Source organism: Priapulus caudatus, unplaced genomic scaffold, assembly GCF_000485595.1.
Source record: "Priapulus caudatus unplaced genomic scaffold, Priapulus_caudatus-5.0.1 Scaffold3, whole genome shotgun sequence".
NCBI classification, from domain to species: domain Eukaryota; kingdom Metazoa; phylum Priapulida; class Priapulimorpha; order Priapulimorphida; family Priapulidae; genus Priapulus; species Priapulus caudatus.
Genome location: NW_014577064.1, coordinates 593,126 through 612,198, shown reverse-complemented (window position 1 = coordinate 612,198; position 19,073 = coordinate 593,126). Strand labels below are relative to the sequence as shown.

Genomic DNA, 19,073 nt, shown 5'->3' with positions numbered 1-19,073 from the left:
AACGGTGTACAGCGCTACGCTGCCACCTCCCCGCAGCCACACCCTCGCCCCGTATAATTGCATCCCCGTGCCACCTGCCTGTCTGGTGATGTGTGACAGTGCCAACCCTTTAGCGACGCTATAATTACTCCTCCATAAATGTACACGTTTGCTTGCCAACTGCCCAAGACATTCGTCACCTTGCTAACAACACGTCACGGCTATAACTAATAGCACTCTACTTCCTCGCTTTGAAATAGATTCATGAAATGCCGTAAACATACGTGTAAACCTTATGTATGTTTTTAATGGTAGGGGCCGCAGTGCAGTCGCCCCCGGGGAGCAAAATACCAGCATGCACAATAATGTCACGATGTACCAATATTAAAGGCAGCTGGAATCGATTTATAATTGTAAAATTGCTATCATTGTGTACAGAACACAACATGTGTACTATGATTTTTCGCGGACAACCAATTTTCTTTTCGGCTTCATATCTTACTCGTAACCACGGTAACTGCAGACAACGGACCTATATGTACAGTTGGATGAAAGACATGCACTCAATGAACTATAATAGGCAAGAGCCGATCAGTGACTTGAACCTGGGTCCTTGGCGGCACCACGTGACTAGTCCCATCCTCCCCCTTCCGCTTTTGTACCAGAAAAACGACTTCGCAGCTAGTATCAGCCGCGCTGGATTACGATCTTTCCAAGACTACGCCTAAAACTCCCCAAAACCATCGCGACATAGTCTTACCATTATCGCGAAACCTCTACATACCGCGATTTGCCTAGTGTATATGTACACCACAATACAATGTGTACGACAAAAATCCACCACCCCATACACGTTATGGAATAGTCTCTCGTCCTCTCGCTTCACTTTCACCCTCTCTCAAACACACTCTCTTCTTGTCGCCCCTCCCTCGGACACCACTGCCTCCGCACTAGGAGTGATGCTTGGTGTTTTGCACTTTCTACACTATGCAGGATTGCGTATAAGAATGATCTTTTAGCAAACAGCATCGTTTAGACTAGTGACGCGACGCAGGGGCGCATTGACCGCTCAACCAGAGCATCATGTATTAGTCTAGCCATTCGTCAAAACAACACGGCACAGTCACGTGTCTGCATGTAAGTAACTACATGGAGCCAGAGCAGCGCAGGTCAACACCACTTCACAAGCTCGATCACATGTTAGCCCTACGAATAGCTACAATTAAAAAATTCCTACAAAGCCAGAGGAGAGAATCGTGGGGCGCACTACATGGGTTTCCATAAAGCCCCGGGAGAGAATCGTGGGGGCACTACCATGGCGTTCTAAGCCCGGGAGAGAATCGTGGGGGCCACTAATCATGGGTTTCCTAAAGCGCTCTCCTGTAAGATCGCTCTCTCGCGCCGCACTCGCACGCGAGCATGAACGTCCAGCAGCATCAGCACGTCCAGCAGCACCAGCACGACCCGTTCTCCCGCCCTGCAGTGACATCACTGCTGCGGGATGGTGGTTGGCATCTGCATAGCAGTGACATCATGGTGACGCGATCTGCCTGCACCTGCAGTGGACATCACGGTGATGGCTGCACCTGCAGCTGACAATCACCGGTGTACGCCCATCCACCTGCCAGTGACATCACGGTGACGGCTGCACCTGCCAGTGACATCAGGTCGGCGCTCACCTGCAGATGACTATGGTCACGGTGGTATTGCATCTGCCAAGGACGTCGCTGCTGACGGCCCTGCATCTGCTCAGAACATGTTTCTTGGTTCAGCACCTCTCGGTTGCCTCGACCATTTTCGCAGCAGTGCCTCGTGATGCTGCACGCTTGCGTGGGTCGCACGTTGTCGTAATTACTGTTATGCACGCCTGAATCTTGTCAATCCACTCTTGTGCGAATGCTGATCATGTGCGACAAAGCTGTAGTCGCGTCTCTTCGTCTTCACCTGAAAATATTATGGTGAGCAAATGTATTAGCGCGCTGCGCAGCAAATTGCAAGCTACATAACTCTAGTTTTTATGAGAGACAGCCTTGCAAAATGCAGAATGAAATGCCTTACACTCCGAACTATCAAATGCCCTCCTACCCCACGATCAATGCTCCAGCCACAATAATGCGTCCTACCAATGATTCAATGCTCCAGCCATGATCATGCTCCTCACCACATGATCAAATGACTCCAGCCCATGATCCAATGCCTTCCCAGCCCATGATCAAATGCCTCCCACCTTGCATGATCAATGACTCCTCCAGCCCACCATCAATGCCTCCCACCACATGATCACATGCCTTCCCATCCATGATCAATGCCTCCCACCCCACTGATCAATGCCTCCACCCAACGATCAATGCTCCAACCACATGATCATGCCTCCCATCCCATTCTCAATGCCTCCCACCACATGATCAATGCTCCCATCCATGATCAATGCCTCCTACCACATGATCATATTGCGCTCTCATCCATGATCATGCCTCTACCACATTGATCAATGCCTCCCACACATGATCAATGCTCCCACCCCAATGATCAAGCCTTCCCACTCATAATCAATCTTCCTCCACCATAGTCAATGCCTCCCAGCCACGATCAGTCGACTCCCACCCCATGATCAATGCCTCCCACCCCATGATCAATGCCTCCCACCCCATGATCAATGCCTCCCAGCCCACGATCAGTGACTCCCACCCCAGGATCAATGCCTCCCACTCCAGGATCAATGCCTCCCACCCCATGATCAATGCCTCCCACCTCATGATCAGTGACTCCCACCATATGATCAATGCCTCCCACCCCACGATCAATGCCTCTCAGCCCATGATCAATGCCTCCCACCACATGATCAATGCCTCCCAGCCCATAATCAATGCCTCCACATCACATGATCAATGCCTCCACATCACACTTAGCTCTTACCTCAAAGAAAGACTTGTCGTTTGCCTTTTTTGGTGCTCCTGCGACGGCCTGAGCGAGGCTTGCTGATATGACCTCAGCAAGGTCAATGAAGCCCTTACAGTGACTGTCTTCCATGGTGTCATAATATCGCAACTGCAATTACATAATAACGACTCGTAAACGCGTGTTCTAGCATGCGATTTCCTTCCTGTAAAGCGAGGAAAACGATAGCTGATGCCGTATTAGTGACGTAACCACACTGGGAATACCTTCGATACAAACGATGATGTTACATTTTATATGGGAAAATGAAAGAAGAAGATATAGGGAACAGGACCCAAGCAAGGCAGCACGAGTGGTGAGGACGAGTGCAGGGATACATATAAATATAATGGCAAACATAGCAAGTAGATTTGGTATGGATACCAAGACTCCGTGACATACTAAGTCGTAAATTCAAGTAATATGAGTCGCGGAATAGTGATTAACAACAAGTAGTGGTGTGCCTGGGCACGCACAAAGCCTACACCATTCCTGGCTTCTTAATGGCCAACAGAGTGGCTGAAGCTAGGAATGAACGAACGTGAGCTGAGGTGCTGAGGTACGAAAAAGGGGTGATACTCCATTAGGAGTGTTCCCAACTTTAATGTCATTAATGTTCATAATAACATATATATATATATGTTATTATGATGGTCATGGTCATGGTCACCATTAATTATATGGTCATGGTCATATATTAGTTTGTGGTTTAATGTCATTTAGGTTAGGGTTATGGTTAGGGTTAGGGTTAGGGTTAGGATTATCAATCATTAATGATATAAAAGTTGGGAACACTCCTAATGGAGCGTTAGCCCGAAAAAGGGTGAACTGGGCCACAAGAGGGATTTGATCACCGTCCTTTTGTGTAGTCGTTTGTGTTTTTCTAACCGAGTCAAAACTGTTTTACTGTGAACTACGTTTTCAGCCATCTCTCAATCTACAGTCATTCCACAAGCTCGTCACCGCCACCTCAACCTCAACACTAAACTACCACCCAGTGGGACTCTCGCCTAAAGACTCACCTGATTTTTCGACAGACTGAACAGGGAGCCTGGTTAGGTGTTAGAGGGCGTAGTTTCACTGAGTTAGTTTTTAGAGCTCAAACGAAAATAGTTCCCGCCAGCTTAGCGGTTAATAGTTAGCAATGAAAGACTAGTTTCGACTCATGGCAGTCTAGTGTATCCCCCTGGCCAAAAAGATCTGTGAGATGGTAATCTTTTTTGGTGTGTTTGCGCATTTCGTGGTCCTAGCAAAGCGGTGCAACATTTTTGAAAAAATGGTGCAATTTCGGGCATTCTAAGCTATTCTTAGCACATTGTATGAGACTCTTGAATCTCTTTTTCAAGGTGTCAAAAGTTTCGTCAGCGAGGCGGTGTTTTGGACAAATTTCTGTGTGGCGGCTGAGAATTTGAGCGAGGTGGCCCGCCTCGCTCGTGTCAATGCAGGGGAAACACTGGTAGTGACACTGGTAGCCTCGAAAGAAGATGCCGGGCATCATGCTCACCTGATGTTTGATGCTGTCCAGCACAAACCATCGCATCTTCCAGCCTTTGAGTAGTGCGCCGCGCTTGTACAGGTACCCCTCGTGCGTGCTGTTCTCACCCACGTTCGACGAGAATTGATCGTAGTACGTCCGTCCACTCGCCGTTAACGTGCCAACACCTACATCAAACAACACAGCAGTGCAACGTGTGTGAATTAGAGGCCTGTACTGTCTCTACGCGATGTAGATACACTCCACTATTCCACGTGAGTTCAACAAGCTTATCACTTGATGCGATTGAGCCATAAAGTTAGCGACGAACAAGCGCAGAACTGCGGTGACCAAATTTAATAGTATCAGTCACGTCTATATGGGAAGATGGGAAGCATCATCGCCAACACGATACCTTGGTTGATTTTCTTTAGATGGCGGGGGGAGGAGCAATAGCAGCATGACTACACAGCTAGTTCACCTAACCTGGCGTTTTCAGCCTACTGAATTTACCAGTCATCAGACAGTGGCCTGAAACTTCAGGGTTTGGCCTGGCCATGCCGACATGCCTGTCTCACCTGATGTGACAATAGATGCGTTATCGGAGCCGGAGCCTGCTGCCTGCAGACTGGCAGACGACACACCATCGTTGACGGACTTGTAGCGCGTGCAGTTCTTAGGGACCATGCTCTGACACTTCTCATGGCAATTATAGCCGCAGTCGACGCATCGCATTCCTGCAAGAGAATCCGAACGATGCACAACGCCATCTAATCGTGACAACATTGTATTCACTCGATGGTACAAAACATGAGATTCAAAGGCAACAGTGAAATGCTACAATGAAGTGTTATTACACCTTAATTCCCTGCTTTGATTCAACATTATATCTCTCTTTCTCCCTCTCTCTCTCTCTCTCTCTCTCACTGTCTCTCCTGCTCTCTCTTCCCTTCTCCCCTCCTCTCGCTCTGTCTCCGTCATTTTCCTTGTACCTTTCTCCCGCTCTCTCCGTCTCCATCTCGCTCTTTTACTTGCTCTCTCTCATTATAACATCACGTGTCATAGTAACTTTAAGGTGCATGAATAATGGAACCACAGCGTGAGGGGGCAAGATGAGGGACAAACTGACTGCACTCATGCGCCTCTGTTAGTGATTGGAGTAATATCTACAGCTATACCTGTCTTGACAAGGCCCCACAGCACGTGATTGCAGTAGTCGCAGTACGTTGGCGTAGTGTAGTTGAACTTCTCAAAGCGGTGCGGGTGCGAGTACATCTGTGTCGTCTCGACTCCCATCTTGCCCTTGATGAGGATTTCGATCGTTGCGCGTTTGTGAATCGCGCGGCCGTGAGACCGGTACTGCTGCGTCGCTGCCATACTGCTCTGTAAATGATGCAACGTTCGCGCACATTAAGCAATACATAATATCACGAGCTTTTCATTACTTAAATAGTCCATTAGGAAATTTAGCGAAGACTTTACACAAGGGTTACACATTTGGGATTTCTTCATGTGACTATTGCTGTCACCAAGAGTGTGTACCTCAACGTAATCGGACTGAGCTTGCTGCTTGTCCCAGGTATACTTCCAGCGTTGTGGTAGATGTCCGAGCTCCGTCTCCAGTCGATAGACCTCCTGCAGCAGTGCATATATAAATACGTTATGCTCACACACTGAATACAACTGATCAGACAGCAAGGTCGAGTGTAACACTCTCTACATGGCAGATGAGTACATCACACATTACACAGATGCCAACAGCTATTACATCTGCTCATTACAACTCTGTTGGAAACGCGACTACATTGTAATCTGTATGTAAAACGTAACTTCAAAAGTCTCAATCGCAGACAAGTGTTCAATCTATGTGGTGTGGCTTCGGGATCTATTGCCAAGATCTGCACGAGACGCACCTCTAGCAGCAGCGTGAAAGCGTCGGGTTCAACGATTCTCAGGTTGTCGTAGCCCGCCATCACAATCTTCCGGTTGCTAGGCGACGTCTCGAGCGCGTTCTGCTCCTCCTCCTGCTGCGTCTCCACGGCAACCATCTCACGGTCGTACGACGGGTAGTGGCCAAGCTCTTCCGTCACGTAGTAATCCCAGATGCGCAGGTTCGAGATGTTCGAGTACGGCCGCAGAACGTTCATCCGCTGTTGCCAAGACAGTTATGCGACACATGTGTAACGACGCATGACAACTTAACGTGAGGCTGCACAGCTGCACCTGTGTTAGGCTAGCCGCAATAAATCACCATGGCGAGGACACATAGTAAAATCCTACAGATGCTAATATAATTCTAGTGATACTGAATTCTCACAAGGGCAAATAAGTAGTAAGCCAGTGTGAATTCTAGTGAAACAAAATAGTATAAAAATCTTACATTCAGAAAGTGACAGCCATCTCCTTCATATAGCAGTAATGCCAGACTTTTGTGTAGTTTTACCCCAAAATATATTAAACCCAAGCATGTAATTGAGTAATAAATGTAAAAAGCAGATGTTTTATTATAATTATTTGTTAAATGTACTTACCGACTCCTTAACAGCGTAGAAGGAAAAAGACAAGTATAAGTGTTGGATTGTTTTGTGTAGGAAAAGTCAGAAAAGACAACAGCCAACATAAATGATGCAATTTTTCCTTAAACTACTAAACGTACTATTAAAATGGCTTCCCACAGTGTGCAATGAACAACAGTTGGTGCTCACCACCTTCATGAAATATGTATCAATTTAGATTAGATATGGTAGGGCCACAATTAAAAAAATCTTTGTTTGCCCTCACTTGACCCAGGCTGAAAAGTTTGGGTAGGGGGTAGTCTTTTTTTTTAGGGGGGTCTTTTTACAAGCGCTCGGGTGTGCTTGTGTGGAGATACCTTTTATGTTGAATGTTTGTTTTGCTTGGTACATATAATGTAATGTCTACAGATTTATATAATGTCGCATGATACAATTTTAAAAAAAAAAAATGGGAAGATCAATAAATTTTTTTGAGTCGGCCCCTTTTTGGGAAATCGGTCATGTGAGGGCAAACAAACAATATTTTTATTATGGCTTAAGTACTTAGATAATATTTTATATATTTTATTTTATTTATTTATAATTAACTAATATATATTTTATTTTATTTTATTTTATATAATATTTTAAATATATTTTATATATTTTAGACTTACGACGTCTGTCGATGGTGTGATGTACATCGGGTTAAAGAACAGCGGCGACCTCTTGTGATGCTTTTCGATGTATTCCCACATAGAAGTATCTGTTGTGATTGTCAGTGCGAAAATGTAAAGTAGTCTTTCACATCAGAACATTATTACGCTTTAACACCAGTATATAATGTAATATTGTAATTACATCATATGATTACTTATTCTCGCAAACAAACTCGCAAACAAAACGCTCTTTATTTCTGGCCTTTGAAAGATATATTGCTCATTAGGGGTCGAACTTTTTTCCCCAGAACAGTGACAATTGATGTCTACTTATCACTGATGTCATGTCTTTCATCATGCACACACACTCACAAACACAAACACAGCAAACAAATACATACACATGCGCACACACACCCACGTTCATAAAAACACAAACACACCCAGGTAAGCATCCACACACCCACACATGCCACATGCACCTACACACATACCCATGCATGCCGAACGCACAATCATGCACACATAAACACGCTAACATGCGTACACAAATTGATCGACACACCACACACGCCGAAGCACGCACGGAGCCGCATGCGACGCACGCAACGCGACGCACGCACGCAACACACACACCCGCATGCACACACACACACCACACACACACCACACACAAACAACACACACAGTCACACAGAGGCGATCCCAGCGCAGCCGCCCACAGACAGCCGCACGGGTGGTCAGCCGGTACAGGCACGGCCAGACGTGCTGATAGTCACGCACCACGCAACGCACACGCACAGATCACCACACGGCACACGCACACACACACAACAAACACACACACAGCACACACGGCCGGCACACACACGACGCGGCTGGGGACACAGCGCCCGGCGGCGACATAGCACCGCGACTCACCCCTCGGCGTCATCGGGGGCCGGGCGTGAACCAATTGCGACTCGACCGGAGTCTAGCCGAAGACGCTGCAGCGGCAACGCAGCCTGTAGGAATAGTGTGTTGCGTAGCGGCGAGGTAACACGCCGAATTCGACGGAACCGCAACGCGGTGGGTCCAACAGGGCACGCGAGGCGTCCCCGCTCGGCCTGCGCGGTCATTCGACTCGCGCGGAACTCGGGCGGATGACCCGACAAACGACGTGCCGGCGCTGGCCTGGGCCGCACGGCGTACGCGTACATCAGACAGATAAAGGATTTCGGCACACATGCGAAACATGCACAAAAGACCAGGACAGCACACACCAGCACGCGCGCCGCACGGGACGCGACACATGAGCACACACAACTTCACAACATAACACACACATGCATACATCACACACAAACTGACATACTCATACACACGCAGCGCAGCACATGGCACATCCGACAAACCGCGACACCTCATACCACAAGCAGTGCACGACATCAGGCCCTGCGACACAAATGGTTGTCCGATATGCCGGGACAAGTGTCAGTCTATGTCGAAGCAATTATTTTCTATGGCTAGTTGGACAGATCTGACAAACTGAAAAATCCAGTTGTCTAATATTGCTAACATCAAGAGCCAGGGCGGGCTATCACACGATCCGCGCGACATCTGCTCACAGTTATATTTGTTAAAGGGTGTCACAGGTATTAAAATGCAAAAATTTGATCGGACAAGTAAAAATTTGCTTCCTGTCCCAGCGACTGAGAGCAAACAGATCTGAAATCAGAGCGTCGATATGCCTGCACATCGCAAAACATGCACACGCACAAACATGAATGCCACACATGCACATATGATAGGCATGCACCCACACTAACAGCAACTCAACGCGGCACGCACCAGCCACCGCACGCGCACGCATCTAAGCGCAGACATGGCACTTAGGGGCCCCTAAGACAGCACAACTGCATCGCACACATGCACAGCCACCTATAAACACACGTGTAACCATGCACAACACGCTTGGCACGCACGCATGCGCACAGACATGCACATAGACACACACCCACGACATCCCACAGCGCACACGCAACACGCACGGCTGACCCAAACTCACCCGCCAACTGTACCGCCAGCGCACACAAAGGCACGGACGAGCCACACCACACCAGCACACGCACCACAAGCTACACGCGCACCCACAACGGCCACACCTCACACAGCCCACACAGCACCACACCGCCACGACACACACACCCGCCACCACAAAACGCACGCAACTGAACGCACATACAGCACAACACACCCACCACACACACAAGCACGCACGACGGGCCAGCCCACAGCAGCACGCCGCACACAGACGCCACGATTGCAACGGCGCACATGTACAACTGCTTACCTTGGGCGGCCTGCGTGAGGGTGGCATCGCCTTCGACGTCGTCGAGCTCGTCCGCGCGGCTGTGCGAGCGCACTCTCTCGTCCAGCAGCCAGCCGGCCTCCACGCGCTCGTACTCACTGTCCAGCAGGAACGTGCGGAAGCGACCCGAGCAGTAGTGCAGCGCGATGAAGCGCAGGAAGTACTGGTTGAACTCAAACGACAGCGGGAACTGGCTGTGCACCTGTGAGCAGGGGGAGGGAGGCGCGCGCGCCATTATCACATCCGTATATGCGCGTGCAATATTTCTGAGATGTTTTCCCAAACGTTTTTTGTGCTACTCTCGTCTGTTTATTATGATAATAAGATGTGAAACGCAGTATTACATAAGCCGGCAATCGAGAAAAAGTATAGTTTTTTTTGCACTTGGATGACATTGTAAGCAGTTTTTCTTTTCTCCTGGTGACGACGGAGGGTGAAGACGGGGGTGACTGAGGACAGCAGCAGCCGTGATGGGGGACAAGGGCGGTGGTGACAAAGGACAAGGGCTGCGACAAAGGCATAGTGCATGGGGGCGCGGGAAACGACAACAGATGCATACCTGATGCACAACATCCAAAAACTGCAGAAATATAGGAGCAAATCCAGAACTCTGCGATGCGACCGTGTGGTTGCCACGGTAACTGAACCTGTGGCCAAACGCAAGCCACTCCTTTTCGATGATGGTGCGGAAGCCCTCGATAGTGCGATAGTAAGGGTCCAGCAGGACCTGGGCTACCGACACAATCTGAAAAACATGGATGACTTCATTAATAAAATCATTCTTATTAGTAATTATATTAATATTATCAGGATTATGTAATAAGAGAGTATGACACACCTTAATCTACCCATGATTCACTATGGGTAACTCAATAAACCTATATATCCTACCGTAAATATTCAATCAGCCTCACCCCCTAATTGTTTTTCCTATGCACAATCATAATCCAGAGAATGATCAAATGTACTCGAGGCAACATTTATATTCCTGGTCCACAAAACACTTATGTTGTATTTGCTATTAGGCAATAATTGTATATATATGTAGATAGATAGATAGATATATCAAATTGTAAATGATAATAATGCTACTATAGTATAATTATTGTTACATTAAGCATTGCCATCTGATTAGAGCATGGCCTGCTATGCTACGAACCTGTGCAGTGATATCCCAACCGTCCTCTAGACAAACCATGACGGATGAGCCTTGTACGTCCAACAAGTCAACGGCTGCTCCTGCCAGCTGCATGATGTTCTGGATCTAAACGCCCAGCAAACGACAAACAGTTAGGCACGTGTTGGGTGTAACCACAATTGCTCCACTGTCATTAGTATTCCACATAATTAATTAAAAACACATAGGCATAATAATAAAACAATAAATAAATATATATGGGATGTTCGTGTGTAGGTTGCTAAGTGTCAATGTGACCATGTGTATAGTTGTTTGTAGCATCTGCGACAGTCTGGCTTCATGCACTATAGGATTTTCAAGCAAGAGATGCAGTTCAACTTGTTGGTAAGGAATCATATGGATAATAAAGCATTCGTATCTTGTTAAATAATGTACGTTTTAACTTACGCTGGGTATTTAACATGGATCAAACTAACGACAAATTCAAAGATTTAAAGGATCTATGAGGCACTCTGGCACTTTGAAGGATTGCGACGAAATGTTACATTGCAGGTGGTGGCTAAAGGGTTATGTATCTGAAGCCTGAACGCATCGATTAATTCTAGGTGGGCTGTTTATGACTTCCAGGGCTTTCTCTTAATTAGTCTGCTGGGATTTGTGTTCCTATATTCGGGATCGTATGATCGCTAAAGGAGGGAGGTTCCGATGGTGCCCAACTTGCCAGGTATTTACTATGAGGCGCATGGGGGTGACGGGTCCGTTTGTGTCTAGTACATACAGTTGCATGCAGCGATGGAATTGCTGTGATGCGTACTTCCGGTGCGTGGTTTGGTGTCAACTACGTCTCTGCACTGCTGGACGCATCTAGGTATCAAGTGAAGGATTATCTATGGTTGATCGAAGATGATTGATACGGAGGCGTAGCACGGTGCGGTTGGATGAAGGTCACGTATAGAAGAACACTCGGCTGTTGGGAGTGGCTTCTGAAAAAAGATGGGGCATGGATCATGCTTGAAGATGGGGTGTTATTAGGTAAGTTGTTCCACATGAGGATGACTACTTCGCTGTGAATCCGGTGTACTTATATGGTTCGTTGGTGTGGTGAAAGAACTGCATGGTGGGGGTGAGAGATGTGTGCATGTGGGAGAAGGTGTGTATAGTGAGGATGAAGGATGCATGGTGTGTGGGTGTGTAGTGCCATAGGTGGGATAGTGAGAGAGTGTGGCGATGTGGCTGGAGAAGGTGTTGTCATATCGAGTGTATGAAAGGTGCATGATGGTGTAGGGATGTAGTGCATGGTTGGGGTGAAAGAGTGTTCCATGGATGTGAGAGGGTGAGTGTCATAGTGAGATGAGAAGTCATGGCATGGTTTTGGGGGTGTTAAGTGCACATGTTTGTGGGTGAAAGTATGCGCATGTGTGTGGAGAGGGTTGTGTCATGATATGGAATGAAAGGCATGCACATATTGTGTTGGGGTGAAGGGTGATTATGCATGGGTGTGGGGTGAATTGTATCCACAATGGTTGTGTGGTGACGTGTGTGCCATTAATGAGGATGGAAAGGCCATGCAGCATGGTGTTGGGAATGAAAGTGTTGCCATGGTAGTGGGAGAGGGTTGTGTTATATGAGGATAGAAAGGAGGCATGGTGTGGGGTGAAGCGTATGCCATGAGTGTGGGGTGAGTGTATTCATATGGTTAGGAGAAGGGTGTGCATATTGGAGGGGGGGGGGGTGGGGGGGGGTGAAAGCATGCCATGGTGGTGAGGGTGTAGTGCCATGGTGGGGTGAAGCGTAGTCATATGTTGTGGGTGAAGGCGTATCCTGATGTGGGTGAAGCGTATGTCAGATGTGTGGGGTGGAAGCGTAATTCATGGTGTTGGAGAAGAGGTGTAGTTTGATAGATGTGGTGAAAAGGTCGATCTATGACTGGTGGTGGAAGCGTTATTCATTGGCTGTGGGGTGAAATGCGTAATGCGATGGTGGGGGGGAATCGTCGTGATCATGGTGTGAGAAAGGTGTGATTGATATTGTTAGGGAAAGGGCATGCATGGGGGGTGAGCCGTAATTGTATGGTGTGGGGTGAAGCGTGTAATGTCATCGGTGGTGGGGATGAAGGGCGTAGATGTCATGGGGTGTGGGGTAGAGGCGTGGATGTATGGTGTGGGGTGTAAGCGTGATGTTGTCATGGTGTTGGGGGAAGGCGTAATAGTCTGGTGGCGGGTGAACGTATTGTCATGGGTGTCGGGGGGATGAGCGTATGTCAATTGTGGTGGTGTGAGCTGTGGATTCATGGTGTGAGAGAAGGTGTGTGGCCATGTGTGGGGTGAGCGTATGTCCATGGTGTGGGGGAAGATCGTTGATGTCATAGGTGTGGTGTGAGGCGTATGTAATTGGGTGATGGGTGGCGGTATGTCATGGTGTGGGTGAAGCGTAGTGCATGGTGTGGGGGAAGCGTATGTCCATAGGTGTGGTGTAGAAGGGCGTATGTCTATGGTGTGTGGTGAATGGGTTGCCTATGGATGTGGGGGAATTAAGCGGTATGTATGGTTTGGTGGTGAAGCGTAATGCCAGTGTGTGGAGAAGAGTGTGTTAGATTAGTGTGAAAAGGCATGCATCCGGTGAAGCGATATGTCGTATTGTGGTGCAGATCTGGAATGCATGACATGATGAGGTTAAATGGCAATTCATCTTGGCGTGAAGTTGCATGTTATTAGTTGGATGATAGGGAATGTATGATGGGGTGACGGAGTCGTACCTGACTGTAGGGTGTGTGTGAAATGCAGGACAGACCGGTCATGACGTCGCGATGACGACCACGGCCGAAGGAGTCGCGCTGACGCCCGTTGTGCTTACTGTCAGGTTCTCGGCACTATCGGCAGCAACCTGACGCGGACAGAAGAGGCAGCGTCGTTGCATATCGACGTCTAAGTAACCGTACAGGTGTTGTCGACGTATCAGACGGTTCGTCGTGCCGTCAGTGATCTCATAACGAAGCATAGTGAAGGTGGCAAGACGCACGCGCAACAGGTAATAGTTAACTCACTCAGTGCAGTCGCTGGGTAATGGTGGGCTCGGTCAATACATTAGTTCGTCACTCAGTTCGCATCGTCGATTGGTCCGTTGATGTTAGTGTTTGTGTGGTGGTGCTAGAAAATTGGATTAGGATTGAAAATCTGAATGTGTTACTAAGGAAATTCCTTCGTAAAATAGCTATGTGCATTTGAAAATTCCTTGGAAAACCTCTTTTTTTTTTGGAGAACAGTCTTGATATTGAGACTCGATGCCTATCTTGTCTGGCAAGCAATAAAATTTGTTTATTATCAGCATTTGTTTCTAACCGCATAATATTTGAGGGCAATACTAGGCACCGACCAAATACTGGTGTTCAACTAAAAGCTCATAATCATGGAAAGTGATTGATTAAGACGCTGAAACTTGGCTGGAATTAGGTGTTTCCTCGGTTGTACGAACAGGTGAGCTGCCCTGCCGTGCACATGTCTTGTAATTACATTGAATGTTCGTGTTGTGATGAGAGTAAATTGATACGTCACGAAATTTTGCGCATGGCTAAAAGATGTAAAAAAAAATTGACATTTTTGTTACATTAAAGTAAGAACTTACGTTATAAATATATCTCTCTAACCTCTCACGTAAGAGTAAAAATGTTTAGCGTTGGTTTTAAATTTGCAAATAATGTATGAATCGATTTCTGGGAATTTCTGTGTCTAACAGAATTCCCGTGATGTTTAAGATACTGGTGGCGTATATCCTATTTTTCAGCGCGGCAAATTAGGCAAGTATAAAGAAGGTATAAGTAACATTGAAAAGTAAATGAAACAGCTTATTGTTTACTTTCATAACATTTTATTTTCGGTGATCAATAAAAAAATCTTATTTATCTTGAGTGGATGCTTAGAAATTGGTGGAGTAATCACTGTTAAGGGCATTGCATGGCTCTCATCAGTACATTGCTGTTCACGTGTATGTCTTTCTTGCTTGCAGGTTTCCTGCAGTGTGCTGGCGGCACTCTCGCACACGAGCTGTGCTACTGAGAGATGATTGGTATCCAGCAAAAGCTTCTGCAGATGCTGAGGAATCTGCTAGGACGTCTAGGATGAACTGCTCTCTCAAGTAGTTTCTCCTTACTCTTCCAAGGACTCACTGCAGTCGCAGAATGTACCTTTCTTATTCTTAAGCCATGGCTTTCTTCATTCTTGACATTTTACCTCATTGAGCTTTCCATTCCAAATACGTGAAAATATATAGATAACTATGACTCTAAATACCAAAATACGGAAATTCATTTAGAAAATCTTCTATGTGGTAAAGAACATAATTATGCTAATAATAAATGGATGTACAGTACGTGTACTGTAAATTATATATATATCGTATATCACAGCATACACATGCTGGTCATCAGTTCCCATGCAATGATAAATGTACAATAGTTCAAGATTGTTTTGATTTTGTTGTTAAATGACGTGTTATTTATGGAGCATGTCGTCTTCCTGGGTTTACAGGCACCACTAGTCACGAGCAGCCAACGTCAGCCAGCCTGGAGCAGGAGAAATACTTTTCAGCAGTGGTCACCTCCCGAGCATTAGCGCAATCTCAGATACGCATGATGTTAAGGTGTGTATTGATGGAACACGCAATTAGCAGTCAACCATGTTAGCAACACCCTGCTATAAAAGCCTGGTATGCAGTTCTTAACGAGTATAAGCAGCTTCCAATTCGATTTGTGTTGCTACCATACATATTGCAAAATTGTGTACATAGGAGGTTGCTATGACAACACTCCACTAGTTACTAGGGATGTAAAGTCGGTGAATGGCGATACAGCGGCACACAATACCATAATGGATGAGCAGCGTCCGTATCGCAATGCAAACGATACACCATCAAATTGTTAACGCAAACTAATCAAGAGTGCTGATTGTCTCGTGGATTGCATGCCTGTTACTGCACACGAGTGTGGTGTGTGTGCGTGCGTGCGTGCGTTGGTGCCGTGCGTAGCGTGCGTAGCGTGCGCGTTGGTGGTTTGTGCTTGAGGTGGAACCTGTTGATCTCAGGTCAGTCTAGAGCACACTCAGAACTTCTTGGTATTGCTTCTTCAACATAGAACATATATACACAAAATGGTTTACTGGTATATTTCATGGTCTGAATATCTCAATAATAACGTTTGCATTATGAAGGTATTTGGAAATACATATTAATATCACTTAGAATAACATTTAAGGATTTTATCATCCATGAGATTACAATTAGACAAGTTGTTGATAACCAATCCAGACACGGAATACAGCAGAGTGGAGGTGTTTTAAAATGAAAAAAGTTTGATACTATAGCAGCTCTGTTTTTCATGAATCTCAAGTATTGAAATATAGCGGAAATCTTATGTTAATACTTAAGTGGTTAACCCATAATATTCTATCGAGGGAAATTCAGTTGATTAATGGCGCAGCAAAAGCTCACTATTCCTTGACATGCATTGCAAAAGTCTATTGCAGCTACATGCTTTCGCCAGTGAAGTGTGTTTTCAAGCGTTGGGATGGTTTAAGAGCGCCTGTAGCCATGAAGAGATGTTGACGATGAATTAATGTCTCATGAAAAAATATGTAACGATAATTTTTCACATGACTGAGTTAACATGAATATTTCCTACATCGGGATGAGAAGTTATCATAGCGATTGCGATTTTAAACTTCTTTTTCATTACGTTTTTCAAGTATGTCATCAACTGGCGAGTATTCTAGTATTGGGATATGGTATCCATATCGTCGACCATGTTAAATTGGTTGTTATAGCCTCCATGATTACTATTCAGCCCTTAATTTTTTTTTGAATACGTATCCCTGAAAGACAGAATAATCTTGCACTCGTTCTTATAATTAAGTCATCATGTGTTAAGAGACAGTTTATAGAGAACCTTTGATAGAATTGAAATATGTCATTGACACTTTGACAATTTCCAAAAGATACACTTTTGTGGATTTCCTGCATGCAATTATTTACGACCCCTTAAAAAAGAATGGCAAATGTCTATAAAGGACCACTTTGCAATTTCCCGTCTGATTGTAGTCTAATGTACAGGTTTAATGTGTCGATGGCTTTACTTGTGTAGTTTTGCTACTGGTTATCCAAGTAGCAGTTTCACGTGGTTCAGTGTTAATAATATGCATGGATTTCAATCAATGAGGTGTCTTAGTTAGCTATAATAGCATGCGTGAATTTTTTTCCACTTTTTTGTGAAACAGAATAGTAAACGATTGGCTGCGAGATTAGTAGCTCTGCACTGAGGTGAATAGCAGTCGTGTGTTGGCTCGGTCACGTTGAACTTAATGTGATTTTTGTTGCTCAGTGCTTGGACAGAGCCCATTCAGATGGGTATGTCAGAAGATCAACGATGGTGCAAGTCTCAATTCACTGTCTTCAAGTCCGGCTGGGCGAAAATCTCAGCCATGGAGCGAGACGAGTCGGCGCGTCGAGGCCGCTGAGCGAGCTATGAACGCCTGCGAATATGCGGCAACGGGGCTCGGAATAGTAAGCAGCTGATGAGATGATTTAGACATTCGCGACCAGCGGTAACAGCTACAGCTTGAGGTATACCCAGGCTACAATACGTTATTTTAACGTGTTGCCAAGTAGTTGCGTTAGATTTCTGTTTCGATTTGAACAGAATTGATAAGGAACTGTGTAATGCTGCATACATATGTGTGGTCTGATGACAACTGACATGAGGTGTTTATCGCTCCTAGCAGGCTGTCATGTTGAGTTATCATGTGTTGATCTTATAGCTTAATATCACAGTGTCTTATGCCATGTCACTCCGGTAGGCAAAGTGAAAGATCTGAAAGAACACAGACGAGCAATGTGACTCTGGAATGATCAAGTGCAACGGGCATTGTACAGTGACTGATGGAGCGCGGACTATGAATGCCTCAGATAAACGGAGGCTCCACAGTGTAGAAACGGTCTATGCGGCTTGTGTAATATGTAATAGAATTAAGCTCGGCGCCACGTGAGTAATTTTACTCAAGTAATGATGATGATTTGTATTACTCAGTGGCGGCGGATTTTCGTTGAGTTAATTTTGGACGCAACGTCATTTGTAAGCTTCAAATAAATACGTGTTTGATGATTTTTGACGTGTGCGTTTTCGTCAACGTGTGTGGGCTGAGTAAATTTATCACTAACTGTATCAGCTGATGCGTTTTAAATCATTCTGCGCACAGATATTGGCTGGGCTACTGTCACGATTATCTGCATTACACTTATCCTTTGAAGTGAATTTTTATGCACGTATCGGCGACGCTGAAAATAGACGCGGTGAATAAATGACTCATAGCGTCATTTTACTTGAGTAAAATTACTCAGTTGTCGAGGCTTTAACATTAAAATGAAAGCGATGTTTGAACACACTAGGGCACAATGAACTTTGCTTTGTCTCCCAGAGGCTAAGATTCGAATGTTAAACTTCCGCAGGCAACAATGGCCTGCAGAGAGCGGCTCTGTACGTGCTTGGAGAGAAAGGTCAGATCAAGGGCATCAAGCAGGAGTCGTTTCCAAAGTGCGACTTCATTCCCGTCGACTTTTATGATATTCGCCACGTCAAGGCATCGTTTAAGAAGCTGATGCGTGGATGCGTACCCAGCGCACTGACCTCTGACCCCGCGCTCAGCTACTACCGCACTGTCGAAGAGTGTGAATGGCTCAAGCAGGTAATTATGTAGGAGCAGTGTCACAAGCCATGTATCCAAGCCACACACTGATTCCTACGACGATGCATTCCAAGTTTTTAAACATCATGGAACATCTGCAAAGCCCTAAGATTTCAAGTATCATTCTCTGGGCCTAGAAATATCCTAGAAGATTGACTATAGTTTCAAAATTATGTTATTGTGTTCAGTATCTCTAGAAAGTCCTTTAGAGCACAGGTCTATCTTGTCCCATATATATATGTTTATCTTTATATATATATGTTTATCTTTATATATATATGTATATATATAAGTTTATGTTGTGTATATGATAT

General features: G+C 45.8%; 1 protein-coding gene across 1 annotated transcript; it reads right to left on the bottom strand.

Annotated features, from left to right (window-relative positions):
* Positions 1-1,836: 1,836 nt before the first annotated feature.
* LOC106820889 (myotubularin-related protein 13-like) lies at positions 1,837-14,029 on the bottom strand. Its single transcript, XM_014825485.1, has 13 exons — positions 13,886-14,029; positions 11,054-11,158; positions 10,454-10,639; positions 9,877-10,096; positions 7,563-7,651; positions 6,922-6,927; positions 6,304-6,540; positions 5,933-6,025; positions 5,569-5,773; positions 4,969-5,127; positions 4,421-4,578; positions 2,896-3,027; positions 1,837-1,923 (listed from the first exon to the last, which is right to left on the bottom strand). The coding sequence occupies exons 1-13, from the start codon at positions 14,027-14,029 to the stop codon at positions 1,837-1,839; spliced, it is 1,821 nt and encodes a 606-aa protein (XP_014680971.1).
* Between the last annotated feature and the right edge of the window lie 5,044 nt (positions 14,030-19,073).

Coding starts and splice junctions, on each gene's coding strand:
- LOC106820889 (XM_014825485.1), bottom strand. CDS start 14,029: ATGCTTCGTTATGAGATCACTGACGGCACGACGAACCGTCTGATACGT. Junction 11,159..13,885: donor ATAGTGCCGAGAACCTGACA/GTAAGCACAACG, acceptor CTGGGCGTTTAG/ATCCAGAACATCATGCAGCT. Junction 10,097..10,453: donor TTTTGGATGTTGTGCATCAG/GTATGCATCTGT, acceptor CCCTGCTCACAG/GTGCACAGCCAGTTCCCGCT.